The following is a 17,245-nucleotide window of genomic DNA, read 5'->3' as shown; positions in this document are numbered from 1 at the left end:
TCCCTTTCGACTAATTAGTATGTTCACTTATTCATATTTTGAATCTTAAATTTCGATTTCAATATAATATTAATATTAGCTAATTAATATCTTCGTAAAACTATTTTTATACATTCTTACCGAATGACCTCGTGTACATATATTACATTCAATATTATTTTTATACGTTCTACCAGACGAGCTCGTGTCTTATTCAAAAGTAGGGTTAGTTTGCTTTATAGCAGTAGGGTTTAGATTAGGTTAGAACAGTGCTTTGGATTCTGCTTTTTTGACCTTTTGTTACTCAAACTTACAACAGTGGAATTAATATACTGACTCTCACTTATAGTAATAAAAAAGTATTATATATATATTTCAATTATATATATATATACGGTAATGACACTGCAGTGTACGTACAGGACCAGCATGCATATAAATTTAAATTCTTTAAAAAATAATAAAATCATTAATTGGTAGTACTGTTTATTTATTGGCTTTTAAATTTTATTCCAAGCTTCAACTTACTTACATTCTTTTTGTTTTCCTAATTAACAGTACTTTTTCAGTGAGTCGTGGGGTTAATTAACTATGCAAAAAAAAAAATTGTTATTGATGCGTAAAGTATTTTGTATTTACGTAAATTCAGAGAACGATCAAACCCTAACGAGTGTGATAGTATATGCCCTTTCCATATGTAGTTTTTATCATTTGCGGATTTAAAATTAAAATTTATGAGTTTGTACATTAACCTTAAGTTAATAGTATAATAATAACGAGATTTGACTCAATAATGCGCTTTTTTATTTAATTTGCCTAAACTAACGTAAATATTGGATACCAAATAATTTTTATTTTTGAAAAAAGATGATTTAAATACCAGAATAGTGTTGATTAGTTAGCTTGACAACTTTTAAGACAAAAAAGAGGGCAACAAGTACTGTTAGCTTAATAATGAAAAGGATGTTTCACCTTTGAGATTTGACCAATGCTATATTTCTTCCTTTTTTTTTCCCTTTTTATGTTTCTTTCGAAAAACTGATAATTTCATTTCGTTGATACTAAATCAGTATATATATTCATATTGATATTATTAAGATTTTTTTGTTTATAAACTACTCATTAGTCAGTGATATATGCATTGGTGTATATATATATAAACTACTTACATGAGAAAAATACACCAATCAAAGCTTTGAAAAAAAATTAAACATTCATTAGGACATTTGGTCTAGTTGCTAGGTATCAAGATAATATATTGAATTAAGTTATGTTGTCTATATTTTATTGTACATTAACATTAGGTGTAATAGTTAAAGATGTATATAAGGCTAAAAAAATATTGATGTATTTCTACTAGCCACACATTAATTCCTTTTTGTTCCCCTAGCTTAGCTTTGTCCACTAACAATGTATATAATGGAATTTAGGTATTGACCAAAGAAAAAAAAAAGGAAGTTGAATAAATATTTGAATATTCAATACTATCTCCGTCTACTGTAACGATCATACTTTCTATTTTTAGAGTCAAACTATGAATATCTTGATTAACAATTTACGATATATTTTTTCATATGAAATTACAATGTATAGTACTTTTTGTATAGTTTATAAATATCTAATTTTTTGTTTAAAATATCGAATTAATGTAATCCAATTGAACTTTGAAAACTAGTTAAATTGACTTGCGAAAATTACAACATGACAAATAAAAATAGACGGAAGGAATAGTAATAGACGGAGAGTATCTGATTGAATTTATAATATCAGTTAGAAATAAGATTCAAAGTCTATCGATCTAGCATGTTAACTAAGTATTATGTCAAAATTCAAAAAATATTGTGGTCAAGTTAAGCCTATTCTACACTTGGTAAAACTCTTTTATTTTTATTTTTTTAAAAAGAAAAATATTTTTATAAATATTATTTATATTATATGAGAGAAGATAGGTATTTCCTGCACATGACTTTCTTCTCAAGAAGTAAAGAAAAATGAATATATTATGGAAAAGGAAAATGATTAGAATGGTCAATGAAATGATGAAACACATCTAATGCAGGCATACTGCAGTCTGTCTTTTTGCCTTTGTTGAATTCATGTCAAAAAAAAATTAAAAAAAAATTTATTCACATGGTTCATATTGATGCATGTTAGTAGTTAAATATTTTTAATAATTTTTTTAAAAAATACTAATCCATTGAATGCTATGTTCATTTTTTTTTTAAAAAAAAAAGAGTACATAGTGATTAATGGTGATAATACTTTATAGTAGTGTCGCTGATTTTGATCGATGATAGTGATAATTAATGATAATGACTGATTATTTGATTGATATAGTTATTGTGGTAGTTGTTGTCTATGGTAATAATTGTAAAAAATAGATAGTATTGGTGACGATTAATTATGGTAATTCGTGATGATAGTGATTGTGAATGATGATAATTGAAAGTGATAAAAGATGACATCGATGATGGGGAATTGGTGATACCTGAGGTGACACTATAATAAAACGACCTTTAGCGACAATAAATATTCACATTAATAAAGAGTGATGATTTTTTATAGGCATCATTAGTTAATTGTCATGAGATCTCATTCCGGTATAGTCTTTAGAAACATTTAAAAAATAATGATAATTACCGCTAAAATTGCATATTTTACAACTTAAACTATAATCATTAATTAGTTACCACTAAAGATTATTTTTTGTATAGAGTGATAGTAATTAAGTGATAATAATGGATGGAAATATGATCAATGATAGTTATCTCGATAGAATTTTTTTAAACGCATATTAAAACTTAATCATTTAAATTTATTCAAATTCATTAATTAAGTAATTATTGTTGAATTAAGTTTTTTTTTAAAAAAATACTTTAAAATTCATCAAAAGAATTTCATTCATTATGGCAAAAATCATCAAAAGAATTTCCATATTTGGTTGTTTCATCATTGTTAGCCATATGCTTCAATGATATTATGAGGCAAAGAGCATTAACTTTTGCATTATAATTACTAATTAGTATTATCTCCTTATATGTTACTTAAAACTTCTTATATATTTTCTAACTATGTTATGTGCATTATATCGTTTAAATGTTTAAATAATTAAATATTTCGGACAAAATATAAAAATATTGTTTCTCTTGGATGGCAACATCTGTTGTATCATATATATATGAGCTTGCTTGTACTATCGATCTCAATTTGACACAAATAAACCATAAAGATACTTATGTAAAATACGTCAACCCCCATTTGTTTTAGATTTAAAAAGTATAATAATACTAGTACAAGTTTTTTTTTCTCTTCAACGACATCAATAGATTTAAACTCATAATGTTTTTATGCCCTCTTGACATTATGTCGTTATATATGATTATCTCACTTAAAAGTAAAAGTTATTCGAGAATGAATATGATTTTTCATTTTATGTTCGTTATTCATTTTAGAGCGTCGCAGATTTTAAAATACCAAAAATGAGATTAATGTACACATGTCTCTCAAGTCTCAAACATTGATCACTATGGTCCCCTTGAAAATCTTGCAATTAGTTTAGCAAACTTTACAAGTTTTGAGAAAGTTTCCTTAAAAAGTAATGTTGGGAAAATAGTTTCCAAAATTAATTTAATATATTAATGGCTTTCACATGTTAGTTATAGACTGTAGTGGTCAAAGGAAATATTTTTAAATTAATTAATTTTAAAAAAAATGTCTTGAAAACTTGTGCCTCCTTTTATAAACTATAGGTTATGAACCCATTTGCCTTTTTTTTGCCAATTGCAGGTGCTCACCATAACCAATTATTTATTTGCATGAATTAAAACAAGAAACAGTTAAATTTGTCTTTCAAAATCATTGGATATTATTATAGAAAAGGAATATATATATATATATATATATATATATATATATATATATACATGTAGTACTAGCTAGAACAATTTAAAATGACCTATAAGATATGGTGGACTCATTTTTTAGTTTATCGTTGGATATTTTTAATAAATATATTGAGATTAAATTAAAGTTGAGTCAACATATAGTTGTTGGATCTATTTTCAAAGTGCCAATTTCAAAAAGATATTTTATTTTATTTTAGAGATTTATATCTGAAATCGATAAAAGATCTCATTATTTTAGAGTAAATCACTTAGTTTTATCTCATTTTGGAGTAAATCGTTTGATTAAGAATAATTTTTAAATTAAAGAGACAATTTATTGCTCAAATGAATAAATTAAATATTGGGGTGATTTTAGAAGGTAATATATAGGTTCAATCTAATTTAATAGATTTGATTTAGATTTGTTATGTATTAAAAATTCGTAAAATATGTATGAAAAATAAATTTCAAACTCAATTTTTAACACATGAAAATGCAACCGAGAAATGATATATATATATATATATATATATATATCCTCTCAATCCCACAAAAAGAGGTACATGCATTTATACTATGCTTGGGATATTATCACCAAATTATATACAAGAGTGGTTATAGCTATAGGCCGCACTTATCAAAAAATATATTAAGAGACTTACGAATAATAATAGCAGAGTTAAAATTTTCATCATAAAATTAAAAAATATAAAAAAGTAGAAAATTAAAAAATATATAAAAAATATCGTAAAAATAATTCAAATGAACTCTCTTTCTCCCACTCGACTTTGTTCCAGACTGGAGCGCTCCAACATATTAGTCGCCTAAAGCAAAAATCAAACGGGGCTTTAAACTTGACTTGTTAATAACTTTTATATAATTGATTTGTTCTAGTTTTCAATTGATAACATAACCATTCTTATTTGAAATTATTTTTCACGAGATATAGTATTTCAAATATGTCATTCTTCTAATAATTTTTTCATTTTCATGAAAAGTTTACTTTTTTTACGAATAGTACTCAATATTTGTTAAAAATTAATAACTGATAACCTACTATTATTAAAAATGAGACTCTTTAAATTTAAAAACTTAAAAATATATGTTTTTTTTTAATATTGTCGAATCACCCGATTTCGAGTGAATTTGGAAATGAAGGGGTGGGTGGTAATCAATTATTGTACATAATATTTTATATTTTTATATTTTAAATACCGTCACATAATTATCAGTCCACGTGATTTAAAAAAAAAAAAGTACTATTTTCTGCTGCTACTTTTTTTACGTATGAATTGTACGTCCATTGATCTATTAGCTCTTAAAACCTTTGCAACAAAGGGACTGTTACTACTTTCTGTTCCTCTTATTTTTGTTATTTTTTCTGATTTTTTTTCTTCTATTTTTAGTGGAATAATAAAGTCTGTTGCAAATTCTATTTAGTAATAACACGTTATTAATGAATTATTAAAATATTGCTTATATTCATGAATAATATTTGTTAGCTGATTCTAAGGGTGGTAATTGGACGGCTGTGTCAAATTTAGACAGGTCATAAGCGGTTCAGATAATAATTGGATCAACAGACATTTGCTCGGGCCAAAATGGGTTAGGTAATGAATTATATAACGGATCAACACTCAATCCAATTCAATTTTTACTAAGCTTGTTTTATTTGTTGTTTTAAACTATTTTAGTACCTAATAAAATTATTTTCTTCTTTATATAATGTTTATATATAAGAGTCCAGAGCCTAAAGGGTATAAAATATTAACAAAAATTCTAAAACGGTATATAAAATTTTATATTAACCAAAACGGCAAAATCGCTGAAACAACAGCGATTTACTCCATCGAAAAAAGTAAAATCGCTGCTACTGCAGCGATTTTGCAAAATGTGATATATTTTTTTAAAAAAAAAAATTCAAATCGCTACCTAGAGAACGATTGTTTTAAATTTATTTTTTTTTGAAAAGGGAGTGATTTTCAATTATTTTTTTTAAAGAAAATAGCTACCTAGGCAGAGCATATTCAATTATTTTTTTAAAAAAAATCGCTGCGATTTTCAATTATTTTTTTTTTAAAAGTGTAAATTGCAGCGATTTTCAAACATTTTTTTTTAAAAAAAATAAATAAATTGAAAATCGTTGCTAAAGAATTTTTTTTAAAAAAAGTAATTGAAAATCGGTGTCAAGGTAGCGATTTGATTTTTTTAAAAAAAATCACATTTTGCAAAATCGCTGCAGTAGCAGTGATTTTGCTTTTTTCGATGGAGTAAATCGTTGTTGTTTCAGCAATTTTGCCGTTTTGGTTAATATAAAAATCTTATATACCATTTTGAAATTTTTGTTAATATTTTATACAATTTAGGCTCCGAACTCCTACATATAACATATCAAACTGGAAAAAAAAAAGTTATATTCAAAAATGTTTTATCAAGATTTCTCATGAGTCGATTCTGATTACATATGAATCTAATTTTTAATGAATAAAACTGATAAATAGACGGATCGATAACCCATCTAAACTTAAACAGATTGAATGAACAGTGTTAAATTTTGTCAACTCTAGCTGATTCAAATATTTTCGTAGTGAAATTTCAAATGACAAGAGTTTAGAAGTTCACATCCTCTTAAATCAAACCCTCATTGTGTATTGGTGTAGTCAAAATCAGAACTCATGACATATATTATCCGTTTTGGCTCTAATAATTTCAATAACTTGTGTTATGCAATCTACGTAGCATGTAGCTCTTTTCACCCTTTTTTAATACGTAAAAATTTGCTTGAAATATCACATACATCACTTATTAAATAACTTGTTAATTTAAAAGTCGATCAATTTTCTGAATGACCAACTTAATTTGATGATTTACATATTCTGTTATGAACGTCACAATTAGTAGGTCGTCGACATATATAACCTATATTATTGATGGGCTAAAAAGGACCCATTTTGGTCGGGACCCGGCATTTTAGGGATTCATATAAAGGTGAATCATTGAAGGCTCAACAATTTTTTTCAAAAATTGAGAGTATAAATTGGCACCTACCAAATGGATCCAAAGATAAGAACAAAAAGTACGTTACAACTCACATTAATATTATTATTTCCCAAAAAAAAATAAAAAATTATTAGAAGTAAATGGATCGAATTTAAAATTTAAAAATTCTGAATTTTTAACGGTATAAAACAAAAAGAATTTATATAATTTCAAAGCTCGAGATATAAGGCTTAGTAGGGCAACCTCCTCTTTACTATTTGGTGTTAGACTGTAATATGATTTTTGATAATTCATCGATAAATTATATTAACACCTGATCTTTTGTAGCATAACAATAAAGTTATCTTACCTCGTTAATTTATTCTTTTATAGTTAATATCTTATCACGATTTTTTCGATTATAAAGGTACAAAATCAATGATTTGAATTAAATTATTTAAATAAACGTTTCAGATACATATATCAAGTTAACTTTTTTTTATAAACTCGTAAGTTATATTCTATTTCCGATCTCGAAAATGGTAGGCATATAGGTCCATGGACCACTACACATCCAAACAAAATTAAAAAGTAAGAGATAAACTATAGTAAAACAGTAAAAATTGGCCCTACAAAATGTCAAACACATAGAAGAAAAACCCAAATTAAACTGCCCCCATTTTTCCATATCAATTGATTAATTACTACTCTTATTAAAATTCCAGCTACCTCTACATCTTTTTTTTTCCAGTTGTATAGTACCAACAAAAATAGTTAAAAAGGACTATTCCATTGTATACTATACGATTTAAATTTTAAAAGTCAAAGTTTACGATAAAAAAAGAATTAATTGTTTGAATCTTGAAATTTAAAAAAGATTGCCTTCTCATTTCGACGGTTCTTAGCCAACTTAGCAAGATGGTTTGCAACCTCATTGATAGGGTCGGAGCCACCTTAGTATAAGGCGGTTCATCCGAATCCTTTTCGGTGAAAATTTATATTATTTATTTATGGTTAAAATAAATTTTTAATGTATATGTAGTAAATGTTGAACCAATTTTGACTAGTTTGTGAATCTATTTCTACAGATTTTGAACCCCCTTATTTAAAATTCCTACGCCACTGCTTATCGACCTCCTTGAAAATATTGTTCTACCTTGACATTAGCAAGTTTGCATTTACTATCATAGGTTTATACATACAATCACTCCGTTTTAATTCTTTTTAATCTGTTTAAACAAGAATGACACGATTTATAATTTTGAAATAATCAACTTAATATTCCCCATTTTACCCTTTATCAATTTCTAGAAGTTAGCCAAGTTGATAAAAATAATATCCTAAGTTGATAAAAATAAGAAATTTGATGCCTATTATAGGTATGCAGGTGAGTAGTGACCTAATGCCTCCTCTAGAGAAACAAAAAATTACATATGAGTGTGTGTTTGCTCAGAGATGAGAAGATAACACAACACATTACACATACACACACACACACTAAATAGTGAAATAATACTGATAGCTTGTAATTGAAGACAAAGCGTTACATCCATGCACATAGTAAATGTTGTAATAATACACAAACATGACACATCTAGCTAGCATTGATAGTCAGTCAGTTTTGCAGAGTGTTACATCTTCGTTTCAATTTATACGAGTTAGTTTAACGTAGTATGAAGTTTAAAAAAATGACTTTTGAAATTATTGATTTAAAAATAAGTCATAGACGTTTTTGTGGCTAGAAATCATTTTTCATCAAGGATAAGTTTGAAGTTTACAGTTAAATTGTATGTCGTTAAATATAGAAATATGTCATTTTTTTTAATAAACTAAAAAGAAATGTAAGTCATTGGACAGAGAAAGTATGTATATAGTCATAGAACCTATTACATTACCAAAAATAATGCAAAAACTCATGGAGAAAAAAAATCAACGGATAGGATCAGTTCAAATAATTCAATCCGTGGATTTTTTTTCTTATTCAAAAAATCGATGGACAGGATTGATTGTCAATCGTTTTTTTGAAATTAAGGCACCAAAATTTGATATGATGTTGCTTTTTACTTACGAAACCAACCCTGTTCATCGGTTTTGACACATTTTTTAGTAGAATTAGTTATACGACGGTATGTGATAAAATGATAAATATTCTCTCCTTGTTAATCAGATATTTTGAATTCGATTTTTATACATTTTTTAATAGTATTAGTTATCCAACGACATGTGATAAAATGATAAATATTCTCTCTTTGTTAATCAGATATTCTGAATTCAAGATATGAAAATGAAATTACCTTTTTAAGAAGTGATGTATACTTTAAAATAAATTTCTTTATACAAAATAAATCGAATCTCAAAAATAAATAGCGAAAGAAAAAAGTTAAATCTTAGCTATAGAGCTACAAAGAGTAGTAGTAGTAGTAGAGTTTGAGTGGCCAATATATAATACATGTTTGCTAGATCTCAGGTGCCATCTGTTCCTCCTACTCCCTCTAGCTTGTCGAAAAACAGATTCAAAATTTAAATTTTATTAATTTTTATAATAATTCTAAATTTAATATCATTAAAATAATAATTAAATTCAAAATTATATGTGCTTATAGAAATTAATTAGATTTCTTTCATATTTACAAGATCTTAAAAGAAAGATTTTAATTATGTACACATAAATTATAAGTAGTAACAATATCTCTAAACCTGTCCTGAATGAGCCCATATATAGTAAATGATAGTGAAAACCTTTAGATGAAAAATCGTATTACATTATATATATACGTTAATAAGTTTATTTTTTTTATATTTATAAATTAAATTTAAATATTTTTAACGAAATTTCTGATTTAACGCACCCTCATGTGTGTTTCTTCTTCTGCATGGCATGCATGGCTCTGATCATAATCTCCCATTTATTTGCTATTTGTACAATTTTGACTTGCCCTTGCTCTGACCTCTCTGTATTTATTCAATTTTTTTTCTGAGTTTCAATATTTTTAAACCTTACATATATAATTTCTTCTACATATTTTAGTTCTTTTACATGTTCTTTCGTCGTGTAATTTATAAGTCATGAGTTCGAGTCTGAAAAATAAATAATAATATTCATATTAAGATAAACTATTAATATGTTATTAATTAATATAATTTAATTTTAATTTTAATTTGTTTGCCTTTGTGTGGGGATGTAAAAAATGAATCCAAACATAGGTAAGTCGTCTAATCCATTCGGAATTTCAAGGGTTGGACTTAAGATAATTTAAATTGAGTTCAATCTTCAGTTTCTACTCGGTTTAAAACTTTTTATTAATATATGTTTCTATATTGAAGGTATGAATTATTATTTGTTTAACCTCTTTTAGGATTTATCTATCTATTTGTTACTTTTTAACAAAAAATTCTTGAGCAGAAATTCAAATTGTGATTATAAAAATTAAATATCAATATGTTAAATTTTTTAGATTAATTGGCTCAAATTGGCGGGTCAAGATCCAACTCCTTTTTTTAGCCCATTTGAGCCCAAAGTAAAGTTGGGCGGATCAAGACCCAACCCAATTTCTATTCAACCTATAAGATTTTCAATTTCAACCCAACCCATCCATTTGACACCCCTAGTCTTACCGTATTATTTTTAGTCTATTTGATTAAAAATAATGTCTCTTTATTTATTTATATATTACTTAATCTTGTTTTTTTAATAGTTACTCCCTATGGTTTTCTCCTAGAAAAGACAACCAAAGTATGATGGAAAATAATTTAATTTCCTCTTCTAAAAGACGAAATAATTTTGAAAAAAAAAGAGGGTACAATTTTGGTACAATAATTAAATTGAGTTGCATAATTGTGGGACCTACCAAAAATTTTAATTAAATTTTTTTTTATCTATATTAGAGAGACTAACTTGCAATTGATACCACTTGACTTCTCCTAAGACCTTTCAATTACCGTAATTGATATCTCCACTAAAATCTGATTAAATTTAATTTTACGTACGTCCAATACATACTAGGTTTCCATTCATTTAGGATTATAATTAAACACACTTTCATTTATTTGCTCAATAAAAATTGACATATCTATATATTTAAAAGCTCTATAAATAAGTTATTGTCATTCATCGTTAATTTATCACTAAATATTTTATAATTGATAGGATGATTTCTTTTGCAATTCATCATTAAATAAAATTAACGACAATCAACAATATTTCACCAATGATTATTATACAAATAAATAATATTAGATCATAGATAGTGTGTCATTTAGAAATAAAGAGTAATAAAACATTGATAATGGTTCAAGACCCCTTTTTCCTATTTGAATATAAAAATAATGATTGGGAAATATTGGAACAAAGAGAAAATATTAATTAATACTCCATTGCCAATAGTTTTACTTCAACCAATTATTTTACACATATGAATATATATTATCATAAGATATTGTACGACAAGTGATCATACGAAAGTCCAAATTCATCTGAATCATTAATCATCGTTAAGTGTGTAATATTTGAAAATCAAAATTTTGATATACTAAACTTTTATTATATATGAGATTTAAAAATGATCAAATTATAAGAGTTTATAAAGTACAATTTTATCTTATATTTTTGTATATGTTAAAAGTTGTGACCTCTTGATCACATGACAATAATTTTACTATCAAGATTCGAAAGAAATATGTATTTCAATCCAATTAAATTGATAGGATAGATCAACCTATGAATAATTTTGAGTTTATCAAGATAATTTTTTAGGACCCCACATGGAATATATAATTAGCATGATCGATTAAAGGCCCCATAAATTGAAAATGATGCTTATTATTTTCTCATTTATTTCTTCAAAAAGGCTAAGAAAATTATTGCCAAAATAACATAGAGGTCATTATCATTAAATAGTAATTAGTACTAATTAAGTGAGAAGTGCCCTTTCGATAATTTTTCTTTGTAGAAAACTTAATTGTTGCACTATAGAGTGTGAGAAGAATGTTTGCTAGTTAAGTTGGAAAAAATGATTATTGGCTAGAAAAGTATATGATTAAAAAAAATTAAATATACATAACTTCTATCGCTAAACAACAAAAATTCATTAGTCAATTTTATATTTATGTTAACAATAAAAATAAAATAGTGAAGAATTATCATAAAAACATCATATTAGATTTAGTGATAAATTAATGACGAACAATATAAAATCAATTGTAAATAACTTTTATCGCAAAACAACGATCAGTTCTATTTAAGAGATAAATAACCAATCCAATACCTATAAAAAACATTCTTGGTGAATCATTAATGGTTGTATTTTAAAAAGTTGTTTTATCATTATATGGGAGTGAGTTGTCAACCCTAAGAAAAAGAAAAATAAGTATAATCATTATACTTAAGAAAATTATTATTAACTTTTTCTAAATTATGAATAAATAATCACCTTTTAGTTGAAAATTCTGAGATTTGAATAAATAAAACGCGGGCTAACTTGACACGTGTCGATCAAGCGATGGTTAAGAATTTGGCTAAGTATTTGTGTTTTTTTTTTTATAACTTTTTGAAACTTGGATTTTTTTTAATGACGTATTTTTAATAGATAATCTAGAATATGTATCTAAATAAATATTTGGAGATAAAATTTTGAAATTTGTGATTAAAGCTAATTAAATATTTACTCGAATTTGATACTTTCACCAAAACAATAAATGAAACACATTTATCATTTATACAAATACAAGATATAGATATCTATATTTTTTTCTGAAGTAAGTAAATGATATATATTCATACTTTAATGAGGGATTAATTTTAAAATTAAATTCTTTAATCTTGCATATTGAATAATATTTTCTCCATCTCAAAATACACGAAAGGTATTCAGAATATGAGATTCAGAAAATATACTTTTACTATGCATTTGAAGGTAGATTTTTTAATATTTAAAATAAAATTTGTATATTTAAAACCATACAAAAAGTACTACAAATCCTTTGTATGGTACAAAATTCAATATTTTATTTTAATAAAATAAATCATGAAAAAAAAATGTTTAACTTCCGAATAATATCATGTTCACATAAAATAAAAAGAAAAAAGTCTGAAATATATTCAAACTTTGGCAGGAATTGTTGTAATTATCCCAACCTTTGGGATAGACCTCCCCGCATTATATATTTATAGTGTATTTTAAAAATATATACTATTTTTAATGATTCAATATTTATGATGTCCACGTGGACACTTACATATTTTTAAAATACACTACTGAATAGCGCAGCGGAAAATAGGTTCTGCCAAAAGTTTGAAATTGTTACAGCAGTTTCAGTTAAAATTGGGATATATTTCGAACCCTTTCCCCTAAAATAAATTAGAGAAGTACTATAAATCCCAACAACTAGTTGAAAAATGTATGTTTGATTAAACAAATTTAGAAATAATTAAGCATGAATTTCCATTGAGTGTTCTATTTTCATATTGTGGTCCGACTAAATTCAAAAATATATCAAAAAAATCTCGCATTTTTTTATGTCAGTAAAACGTTTCCTAACAAAGTCACTTGTTAACGGGTAATGAGATAAGGGAACCATTATGAGCCCATTGTTATTGGGCTTTATTATCTTCCTCTCTTATGTCCATCTAGTATGGGCTAATATATATAACATGAGGCCCAATTTGCAGTTATACAATACATAGCTCAATATACACATGAGTTGAGAATCAATACTGAGTTGTATACGACACGGATTCAAATTAATCATTACTTTAAAATAAGTATCGTACATCGAACGAGAAAAGTAAACGGTCTACTTTTTTTTAAAAAATTACATAGAGAACAAAGATTTTATTATGAACTTGTGTTACTGTTTAGAAAGATTAAGATTCAAAGCCCATACATTTTTACTTTCCATACATTATCAAATCTTTTTATTTTGGGTGTTCCCTTCAAGGTGTTAAAAAGCTGAAAATTAGGGTTAGTGGGGGAAGGCTTTTCCTCTTAAAGTAAAAATTTATATGTATCGAGTATTTATATTAAATTGATATACGTATAACACGTGTTTGTATAAATATGTCTCTTACTTATCATAAATAATTAGTAAATACTTTTAATTTATTAAACACATAAATTGATGTAGTTTGAATTAAACAGTCGATACGATAATTTTTTTCCTAAGAAAAGAGGGTAGCAAGAAAGTAATTTTTTACGAAGTATTCCAACGTTTCTAGTCTTTTAGTTTTCTAATTTATTTTCTAGTCATCTTTTTATATTATATGATGTATTTATTCTTTAGGTGTAATCTTTTTTACTATTTGTAGAAATTACTTAACTATATAGAGAAAATGGGAATTTTATAGCAACGACAAAATAATTTTACGTGTGACAATATAAAAGTCATGAGTTCGAATTATGAAAATCGTCATTAATGCTTTGCATACAATAGATTGTCTACGTGACAATGCATCGCATACAACCATTTCCCGAGCCTTTTATACAAATACGAAATGCTTTGTTTATCGAACTATACATCAAACTAGACCAAGGTGCAGTCACTATCGAAAGACACTTGAAATCTATAAGTTTTACAGCAAGTGTATAGAGCATTTTAGCTTAAGCACTAAAATAAATTCACAAGAAATAATCATTATAAGTTTTACTTGTAATTTCACTATAGAGATTATCCTTTGGATAGGAAAATTTACATAAAAAGATGGCTTCTTGCATACTATTTTACATGATATTTAAACTTACTATAATTTATATTTACACATAATATAAATATATAGATTTAACCTGGTCTCAACTGATAATAAAAATATTTCAATTTTGAGTATGCACATCAATTGGACAGTATTTCAACTTACAAAATGATCATCGAGATATCAATAATGTTTTTTGACACGTCAGCGTCAAATGTCCACGAAACACAATATTAATAAATTTCATAGTAATCGAGACCAAGTTGAGATGTCTACATGCTGGTTCACAAATATAACTATCTTAATCATCAAAACAACAAGAAGATAATAGTACTATTAAACCTAATTCTAAATGTATAAAAAGGTAATTATTCTCCAACACTTAAGTATCCAACTCACAAGTCCATCACCTTTTTGCCTTACACCCAAAATCCTTCACACAAAACACACTCACTTGCAAGTTCATCAATAACTGGTTTCAATTTTCATCTCTATTCCACAAAATTTTCCCTTTCCATAAATGGCTTCCTTAATCCATTTCAATAATCTTAACCCTAATTTCCAAGAACCTTACCCTAATTATACTCAAGCAAATCTTTTATATATATTTATAAATGACAACTACTACTTATGGTGGAAAGAACATTATTATCGGGGGCAGTAACAACTCTAGAACTGCCCCCAATAATAAATCTTATTCAGGGCGTCACCCCGTTTACCGAGGAATAAGGAGAAGAAAAAGTAGTGGAAAATGGGTGTCAGAAATTCGCGAGCCAAAATCCCCTAATAGGATTTGGCTCGGGACGTTTCCGACACCCGAAATGGCCGCCATCGCGTATGACGTGGCAGCCATAGCCCTAAAAGGTCCCGAGGCGGATCTTAACTTCCCGAACTCGGCTGCCTCTTTTCCTGTTCCTGCCACGAGCTCTGCTCGTGACATCCAGACAGCTGCAGCCAGGGCGGCTGCAGCTATTGGGGCAGCCGGGGACGCGTTGTTAGCCGCGGCTGCGGTGCATAGGGAGGTAGTAATTAATGAAAAGGGTAAACTGGAGAATGTGGAAATTCAAAATTTTGAGTTTATGGATGAGGATTTGATATTTGATATGCCAAATGTTCTTGTTAATATGGCTGAAGGGATGTTACTTAGTCCACCAAGGTTTTATATGCATGATGATGATGATCAAACTACTATTACCTACCAAAACTTGTGGAATTATACCTAATAATTTGCTATTTCTACAAGCAACATGAGTTTAACATAATGTTGAACTTAGATAAGTAAAATATATATGTAAATTATAATTATGTGTGTGTTAATTTCAATGTTCTTTTATTGCTTGTAAAGGGTTTTGGTTCAAAGGAAGCAACTACTTGTGTTTTATTTTCTTGATTATTTTCTTGTTCGTTGACAATGAAAAGTCGCAGCTGCTACTTTTTGGGTGCGTACAGGGTAAACCCTCTCCCTTAATTGCTTAAACTTAATTTCATTATTTGTATTAATCTTCTATTTGTTCTTGTTTGATAAAGATATGATTATGGTATTCTATAATCAAAACCAAAACACTACCAAAATCAAGATTTTATGAAGGGCAATATATCAAATATTTAAAATGTACACATGTATATAGTGTCAAAAGGATTCACAATATATATAGTACATACATGTGATTAAAAAAATGTTTTGATCTATCTACACAGTATAATTTTTCGTGTTAAAAAAATGTTTTGATCTATCTACACAGTATAATTTTTCGTGTTAATCAAAGAATGTTAATTACCATAAGATGAGTTCTAAAGTTTGGAAGCTTGAACTTGAAGCTAAGCATAGATATTTATATAGAGACATTAACATTTGTATTTTGTTAGGTGGAAGCAACCAATTTTAGAAAGTTTTCTCAATTAGGATCATTGAGGTCTAGATTTTAGCTAACTAGGGTTTTGTACAACTAACCTTCTAATTAGTAATTTACTATTCTGCCCCCTTCTCTATTCTCTCTTTTTTTTTCTATTGGATAACATCGATAATATTATACTCTCTATTCTAATTTATGTGACAGTATTTGTCTGAAAATATAGTATACCAAAGAAAAAAAAATACTATTAGTGTGCTAGACACACATATTTATATATTTATAAATTATTTCATTAATGATAAAATGAGAAGATTATCTAACTAGATAATTTTGAGTTATTCTTTATATTATATAATAATATATATACACACAGAGGTTGGTTGAGGGGCATTTGTTGAGTTTGTTACTTAAGTTATTATGCTATTAGATTACTTGCCTCATATTTTGATATTTTCATTGTCTTTTAAATTACAATATTATTAATAGTAGCTATTATTTGCCTCATATTTTGATATTTTCATTGTCTTTTAAATTTTTAATTCTAATGATTTCGTTTATATTGGTATATTTTGATAAATAGATGAGTTTCGAGCTAATTTAATAAAGCTCAAGGTGATTCATAAAGCCCAAAAATTATTATTTTTTGTTAATTCTTTTGAAAAATTACCCAATAATGACACTTTTGCTCTTTCTTCCCTTTTTTTTTGACAACTTTTAATAAATTGAGATCATGGTCTATATATATTTTTTTTAAAAAAATTGAAAATTTTATGAGATTACGATCTAAAATTTGGTGCAAGTTATTCAAATATTAGACGACAGTTTAATATTTTATCAATAAAATTTTAAATAATATATAAATAAAT

The 17,245-nt window shown here is 26.6% G+C and overlaps 1 protein-coding gene across 1 annotated transcript; it reads left to right on the top strand.

Moving 5' to 3' along the window:
• The first annotated feature begins 13,900 nt into the window (after positions 1 to 13,900).
• On the top strand, positions 13,901 to 15,974 carry LOC101262848 (ethylene-responsive transcription factor ERF024-like). The gene has a single exon (XM_026032927.2). The coding sequence runs from the start codon at positions 15,141 to 15,143 to the stop codon at positions 15,747 to 15,749; it is 609 nt and encodes a 202-aa protein (XP_025888712.1). The 5' UTR covers positions 13,901 to 15,140; the 3' UTR covers positions 15,750 to 15,974.
• The last annotated feature ends 1,271 nt before the right edge of the window (positions 15,975 to 17,245 follow it).

Source organism: Solanum lycopersicum, chromosome 9 (assembly GCF_036512215.1).
Source record: "Solanum lycopersicum chromosome 9, SLM_r2.1".
In the NCBI taxonomy this organism is placed as follows: Eukaryota; Viridiplantae; Streptophyta; class Magnoliopsida; order Solanales; family Solanaceae; genus Solanum; species Solanum lycopersicum.
The sequence above is the reverse complement of the archived record's forward strand: the minus strand, read 5'-3'. Positions and strand labels throughout refer to the sequence as shown.